This window comes from Chaetura pelagica, unplaced genomic scaffold, assembly GCF_000747805.2.
Source record: "Chaetura pelagica isolate M959 unplaced genomic scaffold, ChaPel_1.0 scaffold464, whole genome shotgun sequence".
Taxonomy (NCBI): Eukaryota; Metazoa; Chordata; class Aves; order Apodiformes; family Apodidae; genus Chaetura; species Chaetura pelagica.
The window spans coordinates 108717-134499 of NW_009952981.1; the positions used below are offsets into that span (position 1 = coordinate 108717).

Here is a 25783-nt window from a genome sequence, read left to right on the forward strand (position 1 = left end):
AGCAGGAAACAGGGAAGGTTTACATCCTTGCATCTGTAAACCTGTGGTCCTTACACCAACAGAAGAAGCAAAACCCAGAATGTGAAGGGGTATCCTACAAATCTGGGCTTCTTTGTGGACAGAAATCCTGGATCTCTGTAGCAAAAGTGTTATCAATATTACAAAACTGAGTATTTGGTTGATTATAATTGATGCTGGTATCAGCATTAACTCTTTCACAGCTACCAAACTAAAAATCAGCCTGGGGACAGCCTGAAGCTTGGACCAACAAGCCAACAGATGAATTATCACCCTCAACAGTCTCAAGCCTGAGTGTGGGAATTTAACTATTCCCTGTGGATGTATCTGTCAACACTGCTCAGCTCTTGAGAAATCCTTCATATCTCCATCCAAAGAACAAAAGGAGAAGAGCAGCCATGTAAGTAAAAGCCATTTTAAACCAAGTAGAGCTTTGAATATGCAGAACTAAGGTGGATTTTTCCTCAAAAAATATAAAAAGGAAAGCAGACAGTCAATTACTACAAGAGAACGTGCCATTCCCAAAAGCAGAAATGCAGAATAACAATGTTGTGCAATGGCTACAGGTTAGATTAAGGTTTTGAAGGCTGCCAGGGTTGCATTGTGCCTCATATTTGGCAGGTTTTCTCAGAAGGGAAATTGCATTTCCCAGGAAAAGCTTTCTGGGAAGGTTTGGTACAACTAGTGCCATTCCCCCCCCCAGAATCACACTGTTAAAATCATTTTACTTGTGCTTCCCTTGGAAAGCAATAGCAAGTCAAAGCCCTTGCTGCTTTGGGCATAGAGAGGAGTTGCAGCAGGTTAGTAAACTGAGAATGATACTATGTTGCTTCAAATGTAGGCTGGTGAAGTGCGATAAGAAAGGATTTGAGGAAAAATCCTTCCTGCAAAACATATTTGCATTGTCAACCTCTCTGACCTACCAGGTGTTCAGTGACTGGAAAGTGTTGCAGGATAAATGAGGTGGCTGGGTGGCTTGAAGGTCTCTGAGCTCTGGGAGCTTAAGGGCGGACAGAGGGTAGCAGCAGCTCCGCTCCCTTTTTATAGGATGGGAGTAATGCAGAGCTCGGGTCAAGCAGCTGCTGGCTCTGCAGATATCTGGGTTATAGACACAGTAAGAAACAAAACCAACGTTGAGCTTTCACACCTTCAAGTGGGAAAATGTCTTCTGGGTTAATACTCTGTTTATTGGTAAAGCAAACTTTGCAAACATATCCCTGAGTAAGTTATCCAGAAAGCTCAAAAGTAATGAATGTGCTTCTGGTCACAGCAGGGCTGTTTCTAAAGAGGTGGGGAAATTGAAGCTGTGGAAAAAGCACTGACAGCTGCACCAGGCTGATCCAGTGAAAGTGCATAAGAGTATTTAGACAAAAAGGGCTGCACACAAATCCACAAGGGATAGGGTCTTCTAAAATACCTCAGAGGTAAAATGAACCCCACAAACTTGCAAGAAAAGGTTATCTTGTATACAAGACAGTGCAAACTTAGGCACCAGGCTGGATTCTACATGAGCTAAAACCTGCTGAAGTGGAATATTTCAGTGCCTGATTTCTCTAGCTCTGTATAACATTGACTTTGAGCAGCCCCAGCTGCTAAAAAGGACTGATCTGCCTCCAAATGCAGACACTTCTTGCACCCTTTACATCTCCTCAAATAAATAAATATCTTCTACTTGTTAACAGAGAGGCTACCTCATTTTAGGATTTGGGGTATTTAATTCCCTCTGGTCTAAGGAAACATGTGGTTTCCATCAATTCTGTTTCTTGCAAATGTCATTTTTTTGTCCTATTCCCCAATTTCACTTCTTAAAAGTCCTTGGAATAAAGAAAGAAAAAAAAAAGACTTGCTCTGAATCTGGTTATCTGCAAGTAGAAGCACCATCTGGCTGATTTGGGAAGGAGAAATAAGGTAAAAGCTAAAAGTTCTTGACATCTGTGGCAGAGGAAAGCCTTGGCTTACATGCAAAAGGAAGAAAACATCTGCTGTAAGAAACCTTCCAAAAATTTATTTCAAAACCTTCCTCATTTCTCATATACCAGCTCCTGCTCAATAATATATAGGTGTGTGTGTATATCTATGTTAAAAAACCCCAAATCACAGTAAAAGAACCAACAGTTTGGGAACATGAAACAACAGTGCTGATACTTTCTGTTAAACAAACATCACAGTCAAGTATTTTTTCCACAAGAAATCAAATTCTTCCTGTTAAAACTCAGGGGGAGCAGAGCTATTGGAAAAGCTGAATCTGCAGCACCTCGCTCAAACATCAAATAAACAAACACAACCTTGGAAACACCACTGGTGTTATTGAAGCTGATGACCAAGAGCTTGAGAAGTGAGGTTTCCAAATTTTAACACACAACACGTCTCAGCTCTGAGGACATGTTGACACCATCTATTGATATCAGCCTATTCAATACTGAGCCTATTCTCCTACACAACATGAGGGAATCTGCAAAAAAACACTTTCTGGAACCCCAAAAGCCCTGAGAAGCTGCAGGCAGTGCAGCTCCTCTGGCAGGAACACAACTCTGAGTGTGGCTTTTTGGCTTGCTTAGTTTCCTCCAGTTTTTAACTTTCTGGCATTATTTACAGTTAATCGAGCCATTACTATATGTGCTCTGCTGCTTCAGTACACCCAAATTCTCCTTCAGCACCAGTGAAAGAGGGAGAAAATGCAGGAGATCACTCACTGGAGTGGCTTCACATAAAGTGAAGATTCCTGCACATGACAGGAGTCCAGTTAAGGCACCAAAAAAGGACAAAAAAGGACTAGATGCTGACCAACACTTGTGGTTTATAACATGCTTTGCATCTCAACCAATTAAGAAATAAATGCCAGTTCTAGTATCAGGAGAAAGAGGCTCTACAACAGCCAGATTGACCCAATATGCAGCCAAAAAGACTTGCCATCCTTTCTCATGTTCATCATTTGCTTGTTTATAACCCAGTTAGTAAAAGAACAGTTCATCTTTATAGAAGCAGATGTGAAATTCTAACACTGGAGTCATTTAGCAGCCCACACTTGCCTTACCTGACAAAGCACATCCTTTCAGTCCAGGTGCCTTTCTCCAAGGCCTCTTACTAAGTTAAAGAGTGTAGGATCTTCAACTTTATTCCTCTCTAAATCATGAGTAATTCAAGTAATTTTTTCAGATAAAGTTCGTAACTCAATAACAAACTGCCCAGTTGCAGCACCTAATTAATGCAGCGCCGAGCCAGGAACTAGGAACATCTTCAATGTTTATCCTGGCTCTGGATCCAGAGTGTGGTTCAGCAAATTTACATTTGGAAAACTACAGCATCCATTGGAATGGGCAAGAGCTTCCATCTCAATCTGGACACTCTCACCCTTTCCACGTCCCTGCTGCTGGCAAAGTATTTCCCACCTGCTAAGTCAGCACATCTGCCCACCCTGCTTAACCAGGCGTGTCCAGCTCTGAGCTGCCCAGTTCAGGAGGGACAGGGATCTACTGGAGAGAGTCCAACAGAGGCCACGAGGATGATGAAGGGACTGGAACATCTGTCTCATGAGGAAAGGCTGAGAGACCTGGGGGTGTTTAGTCTGGAGAGAAGAGTAAGAGGGGATCTAATGAATGTCTATGAATAGATGAGGGCATCAAGAAGGCAGGACAAGCTCTTGTCACTTGTGCCCTGGGACAGGACAAGGGGCAATGGATTCAAACTCCAGCCCAGGAAGTTCCACCTCAACATGAGGAAGAACTTCTTTCCTGTCAGTGTGACAGAGCCCTGGGACAGGCTGCCCAGAGAGGCTGTGGAGTCTCCTCTGGAGACTTTCCAGACCTGTCTGGAGGCCTTTCTGAGTGACCTGCCCTAGTTGTGGGTGATTCTTTGGTCCTGCTCCAGCAGGGGGGTTGGACTCCATGATCTTCAGAGGCCCCTTCCAACCCCTGACATTCTGTGATTCCATGAGGTGCAGGCACTTCCTGAGTTGGCCACTGACCTCTCCATCCTGGAAGTGCTTCTTGAGCTGCTTGAGCATGACTGTGAGCTTCTTGGACTGCACCCCACTGTAGGCCAGCAACATGCTGCCGAACTGCCGCTCCGTGATCCGCCCCTCCACCGGGTCGTGCCGCTCAAACTGGGAGAGGGAAGGCAGAGAAACAAAAGGGAGATGAAAACAGGAGAAAGCTCCATCCAGGGGCAGGGGGGGGAAAAGGCACCAATTAAAAATTGGTGGCACAATTAACACTGCTGAATGAAAAATCCTAGTGTGTTCAAATATCAACTTCCCCCCAAGGCTGTCTCTGTCAATAACTCAACAGTTTGCCTGCTTGATACTCCTTAAACAGCCTCTCCAGAAGTCTTTGGATCTCCCCCTCCTAGGTTTATCCTAGTCTTTGGATCTCCCCCTCCTAGCTTTATCCCAGTCCTTGGATCTCATCCATCCTCCTAGCTTTATCCCAGAGCTGGGCTGGAAAAGGCCAGTTGATTACTTAAACCTGACACCAAGCTAGTGTCCAAACGTCTCCAAAAGGTTGAAAAGTAAGAACACTAAGGTGTTCAGACATTTCCAGCTTGGATATCTCAATAACCATCCAAAGAACTTGGCTGCTGCAGTGACATTTTATGATGGATCAGAAATACGCACAGGACCAAGCTAACATGCAAGTGTATGCTTCAAAAGAAGCAAGTTTCAAGGGCAGGTGAGATGGGGCTCTGAGCAACCTGATACAATGGGAGGTGACCTTGCTCATGCAGAGGAACTGGATCTAGATGATCTATAAGGTTCCTTCCAACTCAAACCATTCTATGACTCCATGATATGCAGGAGCAGTTCCATGTTTGCTAGAAAGGGGACTGGTGGATAACAAACCAGGGAAGAAAAACCTTGCAAGAATTAAGTCTCATTGTAGCTCTTCCCTGCTCCAAGCTCAGTAGAGGTTCATGGAGCTATCCAGACCTCACTTTCCCCAGTCTCAGAACGTTCTCCTTGTCCTAAACCCTTTCAAGACCCTTTCAAATGCTGCTGTGAGGCCCCTGCAGAACTTCCCACATGCCTTTCAGCAAAGAAAGGTCATCTCCATTAACCCATATCTCCAGCACTAGTTTACTTTCTCCTGGCTTTTGCTGCAGGGGAGAAGGGAAGAGCAATTTTCTCACCTTGGGAAGCTTCTGGGTTTGCTTACCATGTCTCTGCCAGATGAATAATGCAGATTTAATATTTTCTTCCCTCTCCCACCTCTTTGTCGCTCTAAAACATCAGTGTTAGACTTCAGCTGACTTGGCTTTTACAGATCTCAGTCTGACAACCATGAAATTAATGCTTCTTATTTTAGGCTTATTTCACTTTAAAAATCAACACCTCAAATCTCAGAGGTTGCCCAAAGTCCATCCCTGGCAGCCCAGCACTGCTCTCCCATACACAGGCACACAGCAAAGGTCACTGCAAAGGCCAGCTTGGAGAATTTTCCAAACTCAAATATAACTGAAGTTTCCAAATTCAAATACAATCACCACTGAGCAGAGAAAAAGAGAATCACAGTGAAGGGTAAAGAAGTTCAAAATTTGCCCCCAGGCTGGTGTCAGATGCATTTAAATTAATTGCAGAAGGGATAGATGGGGGATGTAGCTTAAAGGTTACACAGAAAAACTTGGGTGAGACAAGTCTGCCTATTTTTTTCTTTTGTGACAAAATAGCAATTGTGTTTATTAATTAACAATTTGGCTTCTAACAGTCTGCAAGTGGAAAAACCTTGATTTGTCCCACCCCCTGTCTGGGAGCAGAAGTGTCATGTCTGTGCTCTCCTGCCCTCTGCAACATCTTCCGGCCAACCAAATACAGCTCACCCATCCCCTCCATTTGAAGGCAGAAAAGGGTGCAAAGTCTACATTGGTTTTTCTTTCAGCACTCAATACAGTCTTAAAACCCCCCAGGTATTTGAAAAGTCAAGAAAAATCAAGTTCTTTCCCAGGTGATCATGATCTGTTGCCTTCCCACATGGGATGTTTTGTACAGGTTATTTTTCTAGTCACTCAGGGCTGAAAAAAAACTCACAACCCCACAACTTCAAACCGCACAAGGATGGGATGCAGGGCAGAGCACCCTGAGCTTGATTTCACACTAAGAAGTTATCTGGCAGCCTTTCCCTTCCATCTATCTTAAAGAAAAGCTCAGCCAAGGCATCACTGGGCACCAGCTGGGACAGAGCAGCTCCCATGCATGACACGCACGACAGAGACAACTGAGGAGGGAACAAGGAGGTCCCATCCACCTCTCAACTGCATCTCCAACTGCATCCCCAAAATCTAAGCGAACAGCTGAAGTCCAACATCTCCAGAGCAGCTTCCACCTGCAGCCACTTGGGGCCAGCAGCGGATTCTGCATCCCCACACCAGCAAGGATACAGTAACTCCTGAAATGTAACGAGCTCCAGCGTTCTTCCCACAAGCCAGGACACCCGAGATCCTGAAGGAATCAGCCTAAAATATAACAGGCAGGACTTAGATGTTCATTAGAAGCCAACGTGACCAGCAAGGAAATCAAAGGTGTTACTGGAAGGGCAAGAAGGCAGGAGAAACGGGGCACAGCACTTCTCTCCCACCACCAACCTGACTCAGCTTCACCAGCCCAGCCCTTATACCACATTCAAATACTTCCTATAATCATTTAAAATGACTACCCATAATCTTAAATGTCTGCTAAATACTCCCAATCCCGTCCCAACTCTTTGCTTCAATGCATGGAGGAAAAGCTTCATCACATGAAAGGCAAATAAAGACTTTTCCCTGCTTCCATATCCCCTTCATTGCACAGCTTTATAGAACAGCAATACAATGATCCACAATAAATTGACAGACCCTCTGTTTCCAGACTTTTCTTCCCCCCTCAGCCCCACTAACTCAATCCACCTTCTCCTGTGGGAAATCAAATGCCAGCTTCTGAGAAGCATCCAGCCTGAACCAATTCACAAGCACCTCCACGAGGAACATCTTTATTAAAAAAAGCCACTGGAGCTTCTGAAACACAGACATGGGCTTCCTTTCACCTCTCCTCCTGCCACCACCAGCTGCAAGGCTAATTGCTGGGAAATGAAGCAGCTCTGATGGTTAAGGAACCATCTGGCATGGGCAGGAGAACCTCCTCTGGGCCCTCAACTGTAGAGATGGGGCATCGTGAATGCTGCTGTGGACTCAGACCATCCATTTTCTAACTGTAGACCCTTCCAACCTGAAGGGAAGCCAGGAAATGTCATTTACACCACAGGTTTAGGGTACAAAAGAGCATCCTGCCTCCACGAGCACAACCCTGCAGCCCATACATCATGGGCTGAAGGCCCAGCTGCCCCTTCCAGTTCAGGCTCAGTGTGGTGGGACGTGGGGCTGAGACATGGGGGTGTTCCAAAAATAAAGTGTAAGATGAATTTTAACTTGCCCCCAGGACATATCACTCCTTCAGAAAGAGCCAAGCTTGGGTACCAGACACTCCTCAGGGAAAGACTTCTCATTCCAGCTGACTTGCCTCCCTCCTTATAAAGATTTGTCACAACTGACAGCACCACTATGGGAAATTTCCACCTACCTAAAACCCTAACCAGAGAAGGCAAGTACAACAAAAAACCTGCTTCAAAACCCAGGAGCAGTGTATTGTCATTGCTGCTACCAGAGTGACCAGCCCTGCAACTGCCTGGGGAGGGATGCCAGAGCACCAAACCCCTCAGTGAGAGTTCAGCAGCCCTGTACAACCGCAAATGGATTTAAAAACCTCATGCCTTGAACGGTGGAGTTGTTTCTTCTTCCCAGCCTGACTGGCCATTTTTGGTCTGTACACTGAACACTGGTTTGTTTTGTTCTGCTTGCTTGTTTGCTGAAGATTGTTACAAAAACCATCCAGTGGCTGCACTCAACATAGGTTCAAACTGTTCATAGAACCATTCAGGTTGGAAAACAGCTCTTAAAGATCATCAAGCCCAACCATCAAACCCAACACCGCTCCAACTAAACCATGTCCACATGTTTTTTGAACACCTGCAGGGAGGGTGACTTCCTAGGCAGCCTGTTTCAGTGCTTGACCACTCTTCAATGAAGAAATTGTTCATAATATCCAATCTAAACCTCCCCTGGCACAACTTAGGGCCATTTCCTCTTGTCCTATCAGTTTTTACTCAAGGAAAGGAGAGACTCTCCCTGGCTTCAACCTCCTCTCAGGCAGTTGCAGAACCAGAAGGTCTCCCCTCAGCCTCCTTGTCTCCAGGCTGAACATCCCCAGCTCCCTTAGCTGCCCCTCATCAAACTTGTGCTCCAGCCCCTTCCCCAGCTCCATTACCCTTCTCTGGACATGCTCCAGCCCCTCAGTGTCCTTCTTGTCCTGAGGGGCCCAGAAGTGACCACAGATTTCAATCTGGGGCCTCACCAGCAGCCCTGAGGTGACTGAATGGGGGAGTCAGCTCTGTCTGGGCTTTGGAATTTCAATCTATATTCTCTGGACTTCCCCTGCAACAGGAATACCAATGGCTGAGCTGCACAGATCCTGTGCTGCTTATTCTGCAGTTATGTCCATACCCGAGTGCCCAGGCTTATCCCAGAGTCACTACACGGTCTTGCTAGTCCACAAACACCAGGAAAGAATATAAAATGTTGTCACATCAGAGTATTAAAAGGGATATCAAACAAACACCATGATGTGTAGTACTCCCACTGTGCAAGAATCAGCATCTTGAGCTTCCTAGGCTTTTAATTCTTCAGATTTTCTTAAACCTATCTTCTCTAAATCTGATTTTAGAACTTCAACTTCAACCAGACATCCTTGCAATATTACTTCCATCCTTCTTAGACACTTACATGAGCAAAAGACCAAGGTATATTTGAGCAGAGTCTTAAATTTCTCAGAGGGCTTCATGTAAAAACCAGATCAAACAAACTATGTGTTCCCTAAAAACTCAAGCAGGCACCTGAAAAAAATTAGCTCCATGTGCTACTTCTCAGTTCCAATTGACAGAGCAAAAAAATCCCAAACATATATATCCCCAAGGTCTTTTGGATGGAGAGGAAAGCATTGAGGGATGATTTTGGAGCTTATTTATGCTGCCTAAACAAACAACATGAGCAGAAATATTGCCAGCACTAATTCTGCCAGGTTTAGGGGTACCTGAAAAAGGTGATCTGTTCCCAGAGCCACTATGCGTGTGTAATAAGGAATCAAAAGGGTCTGGGAAAGAATGATTTGTAGGGTAATATTCAGATTCACAATATATGGCCCTCGAAAGTGGTATTTGCTCAAAGCTTTATTTGACAGGCTGTAATACATTATTTATCTGCAAACTGCTGCAGCACTGGCTGTGTTTGCTGCTTGGCAGAAGCAGGCTGCTAGCAGCTCCTGTCAACTTGCATATACAACTATGACAGAAGAAAAAAAAGAAAAGGGGGTAAACATTTACATGTGAAATCCTGGCAAACTCCTTTGGACAAAAAATAAGTATATTTGGGGGTAAAACCCACTGGGCTTTTGCAAGGTGAAACAACCTGCACCAGATCCAGCCTGACATACTGTGCTGGCAGCCTGCAAAGAGCCACCAAATGGGGCCAACAAAGCCCAACAACATGATTTGGCAAAAACCAGCTGAAACATTACCCTTCTCTGGACATGCTCCAGCCCCTCAGTGTCCTTCTTGTCCTGAGGGGCCCAGAAGTGACCACAGATTTCAATCTGGGGCCTCACCAGCAGCCCTGAGGTGACTGAATGGGGGAGTCAGCTCTGTCTGGGCTTTGGAATTTCAATCTATATTCTCTGGACTTCCCCTGCAACAGGAATACCAATGGCTGAGCTGCACAGATCCTGTGCTGCTTATTCTGCAGTTATGTCCATACCCGAGTGCCCAGGCTTATCCCAGAGTCACTACACGGTCTTACTAGTCCACAAACACCAGGAAAGAATATAAAATGTTGTCACATCAGAGTATTAAAAGGGATATCAAACAAACACCATGATGTGTAGTACTCCCACTGTGCAAGAATCAGCATCTTGAGCTTCCTAGGCTTTTAATTCTTCAGATTTTCTTAAACCTATCTTCTCTAAATCTGATTTTAGAACTTCAACTTCAACCAGACATCCTTGCAATATTACTTCCATCCTTCTTAGACACTTACATGAGCAAAAGACCAAGGTATATTTGAGCAGAGTCTTAAATTTCTCAGAGGGCTTCATGTAAAAACCAGATCAAACAAACTATGTGTTCCCTAAAAACTCAAGCAGGCACCTGAAAAAAATTAGCTCCATGTGCTACTTCTCAGTTCCAATTGACAGAGCAAAAAAATCCCAAACATATATATCCCCAAGGTCTTTTGGATGGAGAGGAAAGCATTGAGGGATGATTTTGGAGCTTATTTATGCTGCCTAAACAAACAACATGAGCAGAAATATTGCCAGCACTAATTCTGCCAGGTTTAGGGGTACCTGAAAAAGGTGATCTGTTCCCAGAGCCACTATGCGTGTGTAATAAGGAATCAAAAGGGTCTGGGAAAGAATGATTTGTAGGGTAATATTCAGATTCACAATATATGGCCCTCGAAAGTGGTATTTGCTCAAAGCTTTATTTGACAGGCTGTAATACATTATTTATCTGCAAACTGCTGCAGCACTGGCTGTGTTTGCTGCTTGGCAGAAGCAGGCTGCTAGCAGCTCCTGTCAACTTGCATATACAACTATGACAGAAGAAAAAAAAGAAAAGGGGGTAAACATTTACATCTGAAATCCTGGCAAACTCCTTTGGACAAAAAATAAGTATATTTGGGGGTAAAACCCACTGGGCTTTTGCAAGGTGAAACAACCTGCACCAGATCCAGCCTGACATACTGTGCTGGCAGCCTGCAAAGAGCCACCAAATGGGGCCAACAAAGCCCAACAACATGATTTGGCAAAAACCAGCTGAAAAAACAGCTCTGAAGATGGTCAAAGCTACTAACAGTGGGAGAAAGGCAAAGAGAAAGGATGGAGAAGAGCAAATGCCAAATCCAGCCTCAACAGTCATGCACATGCTGTTCTGGGCATTGCGCTGCAAAGCTGGACAGGACAAGGAACTTGGTCCAGAGCTGAACAACCTGTGCAGAGGAGCAAACCACAAGCACCAGGACCCACCTGTGATACCTGCAGCAGCTCCTGCCCTGGGTGCTGCCTTTCACCCATGGCCAGCCCTGCTCCACTGGGGACATGCAGCCAGCACCTCAGAGCCCTCAGCTTTGGAAACTGCCTTTGAGCCTTTTAAAACCAGCCAGAGCAATCCAATTATTTAACTGCCCATTAACTCCCACCCCTGCCTGATTCCATGGACTTCAGGGCAGGTTGTACAGCTGGATCAGGTCAGGAAAAAACACTCCCATTTCTACCACCAGCAGCTTGCTTCTCTCTTCTTTTTTTCAATCTTAAAAAATAAAACCCACATGAAAGAAAAGCTATTTTCACAGGAGAAAAATCCCATCTTCTGAACACTTCCCATGTTCCTGCTTTCCCTCTACACTCTGAGAGCAGCTTAAGTGAGTATGTAGCAGCCAGGTTCAAAATGTCCATGTGCCAGTGGCAGTGCAATCCCAGAGGATGAGGTGGTTGGTAGCTGCTTTGGAGGTTTCATTGACCTTGGTGTGCCACTGCTGCCTGCAAGGGGTAAAAAAATTGCTTCCAATCACCAGCAAACTTGTTATGCTTTAATGAGCAATTAAAAAAGGTTATGTAAAGATGGCTGCACCTGAAAGCCAGCCTCATGAATCAAAGTAACTTCTTGCCAGCTCTGAGAAGATCTGCATTTCAAAATTTTATGAGGTGGAAGAATGAAAGGGAGGGGATGTAAAGGAGAGGAATCAGTAATGCTAAGAGGAAAGGAGAGGTCTGATAAATTAAAGGGAAGCCCTCACCTGACTGCCAGGATGGAGAGGGAGGAGAGATGAGCAGCCACCTCCCACTGCTGCTCTCCAGACCCAGCTCCATTCCTGCCCTCAACCACCCTCCTGGTACCTCAGCTGAACCACTGAGCAGCTTTTCCATCACACACCACACACTCACTGAGTGAGGAAAAATATCACAGTTTAGAAGCTGGACAAGTTCTCAGCCCCCCCCAACAGGGATACCCTGGGATGGTGAAGCCACAAGTACCACAGCCAAACTGCTCCTCTGAGAAAACAAATACAAATCTCCATGGAACCAAAACAGATCATCTCATTAAGAAACACAGCTCTTTTCCTGCCAGTTAGAGTTTCTGCTTGACCTTGGGGCTCAGTTTGCCCAGAAAAAAAAATAAGTTGGCAGCAGCTTGATTCAGTCTAGCAGGGAAAAGGGAGCACCTGCACCCTGCATATCCCTAATGCACCAACAGAAGGCAAGTCAGGAGCTGAAGCCCAGACAGAAATGCATCAAGGTGCTGAATAGCTCTGTCTTCAGGGCTTGAAAGGGGAAAAAGAGCAAGAGGATTAATGGATTTGTTCATAAAAGCTGAAGGCTGAGGCAGAAGTCCCATACCTGCTACAAAGAATTGCTTGTGGAAACTTCCCACCCTGTGATTTTAGCACAGTGCTATGGAGCAGGACTTGATTGGCACCACATCACTCAGGGGCTGCAGCAGCCCCAGGACATGTTCTTCAGACCTGCTTATGGTGCACTTCCCCAGGGCCTTTTCTGGAATTCAGACACTGAACATGAACAACAACTGGTTTTCAAATGACCATCCCAGCTTCAGACCAGGTACTAATTTTGCTAAGCCAGCAAAGGATGAAGAGATGAGGGTTCAAGAGCTCAGCTGAGACCCTCACAGATCTGCCACTAGCTCTTCTCTGCTCCTTGTCCAGCAGTAAGGCTAAGCCATGCTAGAGGATCCAGAGATGATCTGCATGGCCAAGACCACAGTGCTCACAGGCTCAGCACCCTAACAGACACATAAAGCAAGGGAAGCCATTAAAAAAATCACCCACAGGAGTGTCATACAGCATTTCCTACCACCACTTCTCAAGTGCTTCTGATTTGCCCAGGTCAAGGTGAGTGTTTGAGGGATCACTCTTCCCTGAATTGCCACATTTTTGGAGTGGCTGAATTCATTAAAAGCACTCCCAGGAAAGGGAGCAGCACAAACCCACCAGCCACAGGGGTGAAAAACCACTTAAGCATGAACAAAAACATCAACTACGGAGCAAGGAGAGGAGGTTGGAGATGATGTCAAGAGAGATGGAAGCAGAAGAGGAGAGAGAGGCCACATTATGTTGGGTGGAGGACAGAAACAGGCCTATACTGCCTCAATAAAAGAGTTAAGGAGAAAAATGAGGCATCATGAACTCCGGAAAATATGAAGTTGGGCAGAACAGAACTGTGACTCTCACCTAAGTCAATTTTTCTACTAACATGGTATAAAAAATGCTAAGCATGGTGCTGTGCTCAGGGGTGCTGTCAGGAGCCCAGTAATGATGTGCTTATGATACTCATTAACTCCCCAAGAGAGACATACTTTATACTGTCCCCAGTAAATAACCTGTTAGGAAGGCAACTGACATTCACCAGAAAGACATCAAATTGTCTGAAATCACTGAAAAGTAAATACTGGGAGCTGCTGTTAACTCCTGGGAGAGCAAATCAAACAGGAGACATTCAGTTCAGTTGAAGGGTACAAGTCCCAGAATATGTGGACACATTATAACCCAGGAGGGAATAAGGGAGGTCACACAACACAGACCCCACTGATTTAGCAGGATTCACGCTAGGCTTGAACACTTCCACACCCAAAAATAGGTGGGGACAACAGCAGAGATAAAGAGTATCATGGGGATGGTTGTGAACTCTGGTCCTTCAGGGCCCAGCTGGAATGAGCCAACCCTTCCCCCTGGGAGAAGTTCCACATCCACGCTGCACTGCCCTCTCCCACCACAGGTGGGAAACAAACCTCCAGCTTAAGGATGTCGTGTTGCAGTTTGCGTTGGAAGTCGAGGAAGTGGGAGATGGTCAGTTTGCCCTTCAGATCTGCCCCGAAGAAGAAGGTGGTCAGGGCTGAGTTGAAACCAGTTTTCAGGGTGTTCCCCGTGGTCGAGCGGTCTCTGTGGCGCATGCCCATGCTGGTTTGGGAGCGAATGATGCTCTGCACCTAGGAGTAAGAAGGAAGATGTTACCATCAAAAACACTCCTGGAACTTGGACTAGTCAAGCATGACTACCAAATACTGCAGGCCCAGACATGCCACCCTCTATTCTTATTCTTCTTCTTCCTGAAATAATTCTTGACACAACAATACAAACATCTGACTGGACTGAGGCTTTGGGGTTTTTTCCAGTCCTCTTTCAAGAAAGAAAAGAGTATAAAAATGCTTAAAATGAGTTATAAGAAACAATTCTTGTCTTCCTAACATGAGAGCAACTGCTGGAACAAACCCCAAGGGGATGCTCTGGAACGAAACCTTGCTTGAAACACAAACCACAGATTACTAGGGGCTTCCACTAGGAAGAAAACCAAGTCAAGTCAGAGGGAAAAAAAATAGAGGGGAAAGAAAATAAACAGAAAAATGGTTTGGTGTTTTGGTTTTTTTTCTTTGATATAAACACTGAGATGTGAGGAAGGATTTTTGCACTGTAAACAGCAGTTCTGGGGTTTGCCTTATGCTCCACTTTAACTGCAAGTTCTCTGTGCACATTTTGGAGACAAATATTTATAAACTGCCTTGAAACAATGCAGTTTATGACCAGCTTGGAAAACTGCCCCTGGTTCTGCAAAAGTGTTTACCACACTCCAGGCTGCTCAACAGAGCATCTTTTTCCCTGAGAGTTCTTTATAAAGCATCCTACACCCCTCTGCTCTCCCCATCTAGAACAAGTATCAGTTTGAAAATCCATCTGTGGGCACTGGAGCCAAATTTCTTTGGCTGGTCCCTACTTTGGCTAATTCTTCTAATACCCTAAAAGGCAGGAAGCCACTGCAAGAAGTCCTCCAGCCCAACCAGAGCTGTCCCCCCTCACAGCTCATGGATCACACAAGGATAGGAAGCACAAAGTGGCTTCTCTGTCTTCTCTAGCTATTTCAGCCTCAAGTGTCTGTGATCTGTTTTATCATTTGCAACAGAGAAAGAAATCAAAGGAGTTAGAGGTTTGAAGAGAAATAATGTGTAACACTGCTTGAGAGTTGACTACTTTTCATCTGACTTTTTAATTAAAATTAGGAGATGAAACTCAAATTCAGATGAAGGATGAAACATTGAAGGTGATACCGAGGAAGGCATCAAAGTCTTGAGCACTGTGCACTAATCATAGGGATCAGCTGGGAAAAAAAGAAGCTCTTCAGCAAGGCCTGAAGAAATGAAATATCATCTTATGAGGTAGTTAAAGCCTCTGACTCACATATTAGCTAAATCACCACAAGTAATTTTCATCCTTGATCAATATTCCTAAGGTTTGTTAGACATGAACAAGAAGAGACCTGCTGCTGGCTGTCTCCAGACATGTGAAGAGAAACAAACTCATTCCCACTGCTCCCAGCAAGCAGGAACTGTTCAGTGCTTCTGTGATGAACCTTTTCCTCTTCTTTTTCTTCCCATTCTCCCCAAAAACATCTTGCTCTTTCAAACTGGTGCCACCTCTAGTAGCACATTGCCCTGGAAGGGCCAGTTCCAGCTGCCCCTGCCAGGGAAGGTCTTTATGGAAAAGGTCTCCAAACCCTCCCAGCCTTCATGCTCTTACTGAGGCATTTCAACAAGGACTGAAAAATAATATTTATCATATAAATTTGCCTTTGCTTTCATCCTCTTTCCAACATACAGCAAATCAGTTACAAATGTCTGCAAAGATATTGTTAGCTGCTTCTCACTTTCCAAAACAGGTCCTTCACCCTCTGACTTGGAAGCTCTGGAAGATGAATCTTCCCCAAAAAACTCCAATGTTAACCAAGAATTTTATTCCTTGATATAGAGACTGTGACACATGTAACAAGCCTAACAAAAAAATGTCTCCCTTCCTAAGGATTTTCAGATGACTTATTGGCCATAAAACTTCCCTTTGTCTACCAGATGACTTGAAAGCATTTAATTCCATTTTGTACCTTCATCTTGACAGCACTTCTAAAATATTCATCCTCAAAAAAAATTCTCTTACTTTACATGTATAATAATAAAAAAGCCTAACTTAACACCTGCATCAGCACCTTGGCATTGCTGCGTTTTAGTTGGCAGTGAACTGTTCCCTGCTTTTCTTAAATGAACTCATCTCCACAAGTGGTTTCACTCTAAAACAGCAGGAAGAGCAGTTGTTTTTCACTTGAGAAAATGGGAAGCTTGGAATTTTTCATAGCTAAATCCATAGTTGGTAGGGAGGCAGTGCCAAACAGCACAATGAGCAGGACCCACCAGTGGATTCAGATTTGCATTTGAAGGAAAAGAAACTCCTGGGTTTACGTTACAAACTGTCATGTGAAGGGGTATCACACTGCAGCTAAACACACTCCCATTATAGGAATAGTCCAACATTGGCATCTAAAAATGCAGTTAACCAGGCACGTGTCACAGCTCTGGAACAAGCTCCTCACAATGACATCATACCCACAGGCAATCATTTCATGAGGATGACAGCAAAAAGATTAGAAGGGAGGGAATTCATTTAGCAGACCTGCTTTGCCACTAGTCCTTCCCATTTATAGCAAGGGCCCCAAGCATGATCTCTTGCAGGCTCTTCTGAAGTTACCTCATCATTCCATCAACCCATGAGTAAGAATTCCTAACTGTACTATTCAGGGCTGCTTTTTTCTTGGGCAGGAGCAGACAGCTTGTCATTGTCTCCAAACACACATGTCCTCCAACATCAAAACCCACTGCCCCACTAGGACAGGTGATTTTTTTCACCATAGCAGCAGCTTCCACTTCCCCATCCCCTGCCCTGAGGGATGTGATGTGGTCACAGATGTGGTGCTGGGAGCACAGGAATATTAGGTAGATCAGCAGTGGATCTCCTCTGCCTTGTTCTTTGATAACAGAGGTAGGGCCTCCTCATCCAACCAGCCCATTCTCCTCTTTGCAATGGCAGTTACTTTTCCTTTCAAGAGTAGCATGTACATGGATCTTTGTAAATATACAGTAGCTTCAGGATGTTGATGAGTTTCCAAAGCCTTAAGGTTGCTTTCTACAGAGGCAAGCAAACCACAGACCTCCGCTGGGGCAAGTCAGATCATTCCCCTCCCGACAACTCGAGCCTTCCATCTATTCTCACCCTTACACAATCACAAACCTTCTACAAGGACCTCACCAGTACCACATACACAGGCTAAACTCATTACAAATCCTGCATCAAACTCCCTGCTGATGCAACCTTGTAAGCAGGGGAAAGAAACTAATGAAAATACACTCTCAACAAACATCTTTTTGATTACACTGAAATAAATGGCCGAATTCTTCTCTGATGCAGTTTCACTCTGGTTGTTCTCTGAGGACCAACAAAACTAAGGAATGCAAAAAGCTGTGGAAGAAAGTAGGATCAAAATTACACCAGTAGAGTGAAAAAAAAAATCTTGATCTCCTTTGGAGGTGACATCTGATCAAGACACCTTGGTGACAAACTCACAGGAAATTGGAGTTTCTACTCACAGTTGTTTTGCTTGACTGAAAAATTCTGTCCTGAAACACCCAGTAAAAGACACCAGGCATTGAGGGAACACAGGAGAGCATAGAAGGAAGAGACAAACCAGCAGTAACCACAAATATAAATCACAGCACCATCACAGAGGAGTGCTGCCCCAGAATGAAGGAGTCCACCAGTTGATCAACTTGCCTGCTCAAACTCTTCCAAGTCCACCTCGCCGTCACCATTCAGATCAAACATCTTAAAGGCAATTTCAAAGTTCCTCTGGGGAGCTACATAAAAACACAGAATAAAAAGCAAAAGCCAGTTAATAAAGATTTAAAAAGCTCAATTTAAAAAGGCACAAGCTCAGAATGACTATCCAAAAGCCATTTTCCCTAATCCTTCCAATTTTAAGAAAATGCAGCTCTTGGGAACCACTAGCTGAGCTTCGTGGTGCTCCTTTCACCAAAGGTCTAGACAAGGAGGTCAGGCAGAAAAGATGTTCCTTGGACAAAACTGATGCCATCTGCAGACTGAAAAAGCACAAAAGCAGAGCAGTTGATACTTCCAATGACAACCAACAGAACCTGACCCTGTAGCCAGAGCTCCACACAGCATGACACCAGTTTGGTCAGTTCCTCCAGTGCTGCAGAACACATTCTCGTGCTTGGTGAAGCAGCCAAGTGGCTGAGGACCTGACCTGGACTTGGGCCAATTCTCTTCCAGACTCAGCTGTGCAAATTTAACCAAATCATGACCAACTCTGCCTCAGGCCAGTTATGACACCCAGATAATAGGCGAGCTGGAGATGCAGCTGAGGCAGTGGTACTTTACTCTTCATTGCACTTAGTTGTCATGGTTTATTCAGCCAGACCTCTGAAAAAAACATTCCTTCACAGCCACCCATGCCAGCCAAACCACACTACTTCCCTGCATCCCACCAGAGCATTGCTGGAGGTTTCCCTTTTTGGCTCTGCAACCCATCACTGTTTAAAACTACAAGAGTACTATGATTTTTTTTCCAAATGGAGCTAATATATGAGAATTTCTCTTGCTCTGCTACATCCCAGTTCCTACCACCTACAGGAATTTTGGTCTTTGCTGAGATTTCTAGGGAATCCTCTAGTGCTTAGGCTCTCATCTTAGATGATCAGTCGCACTGTAGACCCTTTTTTTTGTTCTGAAAGTGGCTTTTCCCACCTAAATCTGGCAGCAGGACAGGGATCGTTGGCTCAGGCTTGTCCTCCTTTAACCTCATCTGTTACAATCAACTTGTAATGTTTCTTTGGCTGCTCAAAAAGTAACAAGTTTCTGCACCAGTGTTTTGCATGAAGGCACCTCCCAGACAGGGGTGAGAGGGGAAATCTCTCACAGAACAAGAAATGAATATGGAATTACCCGAACTGGATTTAGTACATGAGTTACAGTTTTGGGCCAGGAGACTTGGACATGGTGTTCTCCCCTGGCCATAAGAAAACTGCAGCACTTTATGGCTAAAAGACTCAGACAACTGAATGAGCTCACTTTTTCCAAGCACTTTGTGCTTCAGACAGATGTGTAACCTTAAACTCCATGGCAGGAACAGCTCTTACCAGCCCTGGACTTCCCATTTCCTTGTGCCAACTATTTGGGCTTTAAGTTCCCAACACCAGGTGCACAAGTGGTGTCTCCTGTACCCACAGCCATTGCCAGCAGCAGGTGTTGGGGCAGCAGAAGCCAAGCCTCCCTCCAGCTTCTCTGTCCCATCAGTGGGATAGGGATGCCTTTCCTCTCCACCCCTCAGGACTTCAGTGCTGAGATGTGCGCAGGCTGCCCCCAACACCTGCTTCATCTTCTCTTGGGCCATGTAATCTAATTAAAGGGATTCATACAGAAAGCCTCCTCTGCATCCATCCATCACTTCCAGCAATTAATTCCCCATTTCCTTGATGCAACAACATCAAGCAACTCCCAGCTTCCCTCCTAATGTTTAAATAACACATCCACATTTATTTACTCTAATTGCACGTATCATGGGAAAGCCTGGATGAATTTCTCCTTGCTAGCTCTCAAAACCCAAAGAGTTGTTTCCTCTAGGAGGAAACAGGGACCTCTACAAAGCTCCAACTGAAGCTAGAACAAGAGCAATGTATACATCTCATCTTTCTTCCTCCATTTCCCCTGCCAGGGTACAATGATACATACTCGGAGATGGGAAAAATTAGTTGCCCCTTGTTAAAAATTGGTGTTTGGGCTTATCTCCTCCCCCTCCTTTTTCTTGATGGAAAAGGAAAATCCTGTTGTCTTATTTGGGCAGACACAGGGTGAACAGAGAAAGGAAGGTGCCCAACCTCCCCCTGGCAGAGGCCATGTCCTTCCTTCCCCTTCTCTAAACACACATTTCCAAGAGCAGTTTACCAAAGCCCCAGAGGAGAACACCACTTGCAAAATTAAAAATGAACAGTTCAGCATAAAAAATCTGCAGGGTCAGTGTTTTCTAAGGACAGGGAAGACAAGTCTTTAAACTGGCAAATTTAATTACTTCATTCCTTTAGCTAATATGTGACACAGCTCGTTTCTTCCTCCCATCTGCCCATCCAACCCCAATTCCTTGTAGCTACACTTCAATCCAACAACTATGAACCCAAGCCACAGAAGCCAGAGGGCACTAAAGACAATTAGCTCATCCAGCTCAGGAAGAAACATTCATCAAGATCTATGGCCCTGATCTCTGGGCAGCCTGAATTTATTGAACCCCAGGGAGATGATTTCTGCTTTTCCTCTGGGGCCTGATGTTTCTGACTGGGATTTATTGGGAAAGAGCCCTTCCCATGGCAGCTACACCACCCCCCCCCCTCCCATTACTCATGGTTACATCAGCCTGTACAACCTCCATTTCTTTTCTTCCTCTTGTATCTTTCAGAAACTTGCAGCCCAACAAAGCAGCAGGCAGTGCTCTGCTTATCTAACTTAGCTTTTTCTCTCCAGCCCCCCTTTTATTCTGGTAGCCCAATTTCACCCCTCCACTGCAGCCTCTCTGAATCTCCCTACTGCCTCCTTAATTAAAGATGCTTCCAAATGAATGGAAGATTCCTCCCACAATGGTTATCAAACCCACTCAGAGAACTTGGCCTGTAATTCCCTTTACAAGGGAAAACCACCTCTGGAATTCCCTGAGTGCTGAGCTGCGCTTCCCAGCTCACTCTGATGTTGGGAGCCATCTCCTCACCATCCTTTTTGATATGACTCAGAATCCAATTTTTTTTTTTTCATTGCAATGAATTTACCTCGGGCAACAAGTCCCAGACAGGGCAGAGCAGCTGCAGTTTCTTTTCCAACTTCATTTCTAGTCTTAGGGTGTTCAGGAGAAGGCAACAGCTTCCTCATGGTTCTTTCAAATCTTTAAGACAAATGAAAGCACAGCACTGGAGCCCACACCAACAGCAATCCATAGGTTACCTATTCCCTGCCTTGAGATATATGCATATACCTGCAGAAAACCACACTGAAGTTCTGTAGATCCACAACTCCACCAGCTCTACACACCAAGGTGCTTTATCAACTCCCCTGGGAGTTAATGGAAAGGGCAACTCACATTTTTCTTGGCCCCTTTGTTCAAAGCAAATATCTGGGAGAAGAAAGGCCATGAGGAAACCAAAAGCCACACACAACAGTGTCACAGAGACCAGAAACCTCTAGCAGACAAATGAGGAGCAGCAGCACTGACCACATGGAGAAACCCACCTGATCCATCAGTGTTAAAGCCTCTACAGAATCTGAGGCATTAGATGGGCTTATTGGGCATCTTTAAGCCATTGATGTATTTTTTAACTATTTTTGCTCTCTATTGCCATTTACTCTCACCAGAAGCAAAACTGCTCATACACATCTTGGAAACCACACACAGCAGTGACTGAGCTGGCAGAAGGGAACTGAAAACATCCCAGCACCACATAGTGAGGCTGAGAAGGCCTCAAAACACCACCAGTGAGAGCATCCATCTCACCTGTGGCACGGAAGGAGGCTGAAGACCTTCCTGGTAACCAACACCACTTAATCAAAACCCTGCCAGCAAATAATTTCCAAAGATGGATGGTTTGAGATTAATTTTCTACACAGGATAAAGAAATTCTTTCAAAAAGGTGAATCTATCCTACAAATGGGCCTTTTGCAGGCCAGCACCCACAAGGGACAGCAGAAAGAACCAGAAAGAACCTGCAGGAGGTGGGAGAAGGAGCTGCAGGTCTGAAAGAGAGTAATTGCTGTGGCTGGAGCCAATGCTATTTAACTTACCCTCCAGGAGGAGTAAATCCAGCCCCAGTGACAGCCCAATTACAGCAACACCACTGACTCACCCTTTAACACTCAGCTCCCTTCAGTGCCTGTTAATCAAGTTGGCATTAGTGTGCCTGTACAATGGACCACATGAACTGGGCAACTGCAGTGGCCAAGGATGGAAAAGCTCTTTCTCTCCTTCCTCCACCTGTTCTGCAAGTCCAAAAACCTCTGGGTCAGTGAACTGATGTCTTGGCTTTCCTGGGACATCTGAAGGACCCAGGGGAATTTCCAGCAGCATTTTGCTTATCCCATATTTTACTCATTCTTCTCCCTTTGCTGGAGGGACAATGACAGTGTCTTCAAGGCCACTCAGCTCTCCCTGCCTTTAATACAAGGCTGACTTGCTGAAGCAGTTAAATGCTATTTTATTAGCTGTTTTAAAAATACATTTCCACAGAAACAGGGCAATGGATGAGAACAGACAGTGCTGGAGAGAAAGCCCTTGTAAATAAAAGATGGTGACAGACTTGATTTTCTGTGCAGGGTGCACAGAGCTCTCTGCCAGCAACATGCAGATGAAGCCTTCAGCCCTCTCTCCTCCTCTCCCTCCCCAGCAGCAACCCCTGTGTCAGGAAACACGACTAAAGAGAGCTTCAGCTTCAGCTGCAAAGGGAAATTAAATGAAAAGCTCTGGGAATCACTCTCCAAGTCCAGAGGGGCTTTTGGCAGAGGCAGAGAGGTGGGCAGGAGCCATCTCAGACTTGCTGGGCATGACCCTCCCAAGGAGCACAACACCAGGAGGCCCTTGGGGTGCCTTGTTTTCAGAGGTTATCACAGATCCGTCTGGAGTTCAAGAAGCCAGACCAGATCACGACTGACCTGAGCACAGCAGAGGAGCATCTCTCCCTCCTGCCTCCCACCCTCAGATCCCACCTGACTTCCCCTTCTGATTATCCTGCTTCAGTGATCAATACACCACTTGATTTTCTCAATACTTGGTGGCTTTTAGATGTTTACTGTAACCTACAACTCGCCCTTGCCCAGAAACCTTCTTAATGCTTGGGCTATTTAAACACCACAGTGAGAAAACCAATATTGAACTGTCAGGTTTGAGATCTACTTTCCTCAATTTATTTTATTTCCCAGGGAAAAGACACAATTATCAGGAACTACTGGATTCCTGCAAGGTAATATTTACTAGTCGGAGTGTAAACAAGTGTAGCAAATAATTCATCTTCTATCTAGCCACAGGAGAAGTTTTGTTTGGCAGTTTTTATAAAAGCAACTGCTTTAAGATTGAAACCAAAACACTATCTCAGGGGAATCCCTATTTGTCAGCAGCTCCAGAGATACCCCTCCATCTTCAATAACCATTCAGCAAACTCCCAAAACACCTAAAACTCAACCTGAAAACCTGAAAGTCAACCTGGAAGTCCCAGAACACTTACTTTTCTTCTCTTTTTCAATTGCTCTTTTCCAAAGCTCCTGCCTTGCCCAATTTCCACATTGTTCTTCCAAGCACATGCCACCCAATTCTGTCTGCTCATGTTAGTCTGATTCCCCAGTAACTGCAAACATGTTAAAAGCCCAAGAACAAGAGGAAAAAAACACCTCTCCCTCCCACACAGCCCTCCAAAACAAGGCTGGCTACTCCACTAGCACAAGGTGGTCCCTTTTCTTTTATCCTCACGACAAAGAAATTAAAGCAAAGCAAGAACAAGCTCACTTGGCTGCCTGTGGCAGACCATGAAATTAATTTTGCACCCTGCATACTTGATGAGGGGGCTGCTCAGCACCAGCACCAGCCACAGAGCCAAGGGCATGAGTGTTTTCTGAACCACGTTTAGTAATGCGATACCATCAGCTCGTGAGTTGGTCGTCATCTGAGGAGATGGGGTTTAAAAGCCATCACACCACAAGCAGAAAATACCTTAGATAGTTTCAGCACAGGCCAGACTAAGGTAAGAAAGGAACAACAACAGGCTGAAAAGTCAGTTCTGAGAACCAAACAACAAATGAAGCAGATTAAAATGATACAAAAAAATTCCAACGAGCTTCATCTCTCAGTGTTTGTTTTCACAACATGAAGGTCACATACATGTCTTCCCCCACCACGTCTGTCTGACAACAAATGAGACCTTGAGCCAAATGAGACCTTCTCCCTTGTAACAGATCCTCTGAAATGCCCTGCTTGGGAAATGAAGAGCTGTCTCTTTCTTCTGGCTCTGTCACAACGTGCAAGAACACAGAGGGGGGAAACAAAATCATGAAGCACCTGTTGCTTTTACAAAACCTCAGTGAATGACCTGGCTGAGCCCTTGAACAGCAGGGAGCAATTGGGGACTAGAGCAAGCTGGGAAGTGTCCAAGCTTTCTCATTCCTATGATCAGATCATCAGGAAACAGACACAAGATTAGATGGCTACATTTTCTCTCTTTTTATTTTTTTTCCAAGTCTGAAAATAAAATGTCTCAAGTCCATTTGGACAGTGGCACCTTCCTCACTTTTTTTAATTGGTCTGGTTAGAAAAGACCTGTAAGATCACCCAACCCAAGCTTTAACCTAGCACTACTAACCTAGCTCTACCAGCCCACTCTCTAATGGAGCTGAAAAATAACTGGAATTTCTAGACTTCCCTATTTGTGATGACCTGTTTTGACCTTCAAGCAGCTCGAGAAGCTCTGCACATGAAGCTCTGAGCTACCTTTCCCCATGAAGTCAGCCTAGAAGCACTGTTTGACATTATCAAAGACTTGAGTTTCACTGCTTCTTGCCAACAAAGCAAAGTGCCAGCACTCCAAGTGCAGAAGGCTATGCTGGAACAGATGAGCAGATCACAGAAATATCACAAATGCAAGTCAAGTGCAGCAGGGTGAAAAGACAGACGGTATCTAATGATACTTGTTGAAAAGTAAACAGCTTAACTTCTCTCCTCATTGGGTTACACCACACAGGCCTGAGCTTATGCAAGTGAAAATACAGCTGGGGAGAAGAGTCTGAAGTCTTGGAGCCAGTGAAGAGCTCTGAAAAGGAATATTCATCCAAACAACTCCAGAACACATCTCCACGGACAGTTTTGAACAGCAGCTCAAATCACTCATTAGAAAATAAAAAAAAAAGTCACTTTTAAACATGAGAAATCAATCTTCCAAGTCATCCATCTGCTTAACTTTCTGAACCACTCAAAGCTAAGCCTAAACCAGAGGAAAAAAGAACAATTTTTCACTCAGCTCCAGTTCCAAGCCATCAAGAATTCCTTTTAGGGAAAGGTATGCAGACAACAATAACAAACTCATTGCTTGTCAACCTTCAAAACTTCAAAAAGCAGAGAGGAAAAAACCAAAACCAACCCACCACACTGTACTTACTGGAGAGGACTGTTGTCAGGAAGATGTAGTCAGAAAAAGAAATGAGTCCACACTCTCCAAGGGCATAAAAGATGCTGTCCTCATCAGCAAACTTCTCCCGCTCCTGGGATAACTTCTGTTGATTCATCCAACCCACACCCCCCAAAAAAAAGAGAAAAGAAAGCAAATGGTTAAATAGAGTCACAGAAGGGCTTCATTTCCATCCTTGCCACCAACAAGCCATTCCACATACATACACACACCTACTGTCTGCACTGACAGCTTGTGGATCTTTTCCAGCCTTTGGATCCATCAGAAATGCTCTGCAAAGATCAGGGCTCAAAATGAGGGGTAAGAAATGGCACAATATTAATTAGTTGGCTAATCATAATCATTACAGATCAATAAAACCATGTGCATCTTGCTTTAAATGGTCTGAACCTGAGGGATGAGTGTTATGAAAATCAGATTATTATTTTTTAATATAGGCTTCAAAAGAGAAATTACTATATTTCACCAACAGCATTTTAGTTCTACTCTGTTGTAGCAGGAGCCAAGAAAGATATTTTTCAGATTAATATCAAGTACTTTTGAACTTATCCAAAAAGTGCAGTTAATGAGTATTAAGGAGTATGTTC

At 44.7% G+C, this 25783-nt stretch overlaps 1 protein-coding gene across 3 annotated transcripts in view; it reads right to left on the reverse strand.

The window, feature by feature from the left end:
* The window catches only part of MICU1 (mitochondrial calcium uptake 1), a 79961-nt gene that overhangs the window by 12551 nt on the left and 41627 nt on the right, over positions 1-25783 (reverse strand). For all 3 annotated transcript variants that reach the window (XM_009996393.1, XM_009996392.1, XM_009996391.1), the window contains 4 exons: positions 25167-25281; positions 17749-17831; positions 13893-14090; positions 3983-4120 (listed from right to left, as the gene is read on the reverse strand). In XM_009996393.1, coding sequence (XP_009994695.1) covers positions 3983-4120; positions 13893-14090; positions 17749-17831; positions 25167-25281 — 534 coding nt within the window. The remainder of the gene's footprint in view (positions 1-3982; positions 4121-13892; positions 14091-17748; positions 17832-25166; positions 25282-25783) is intronic.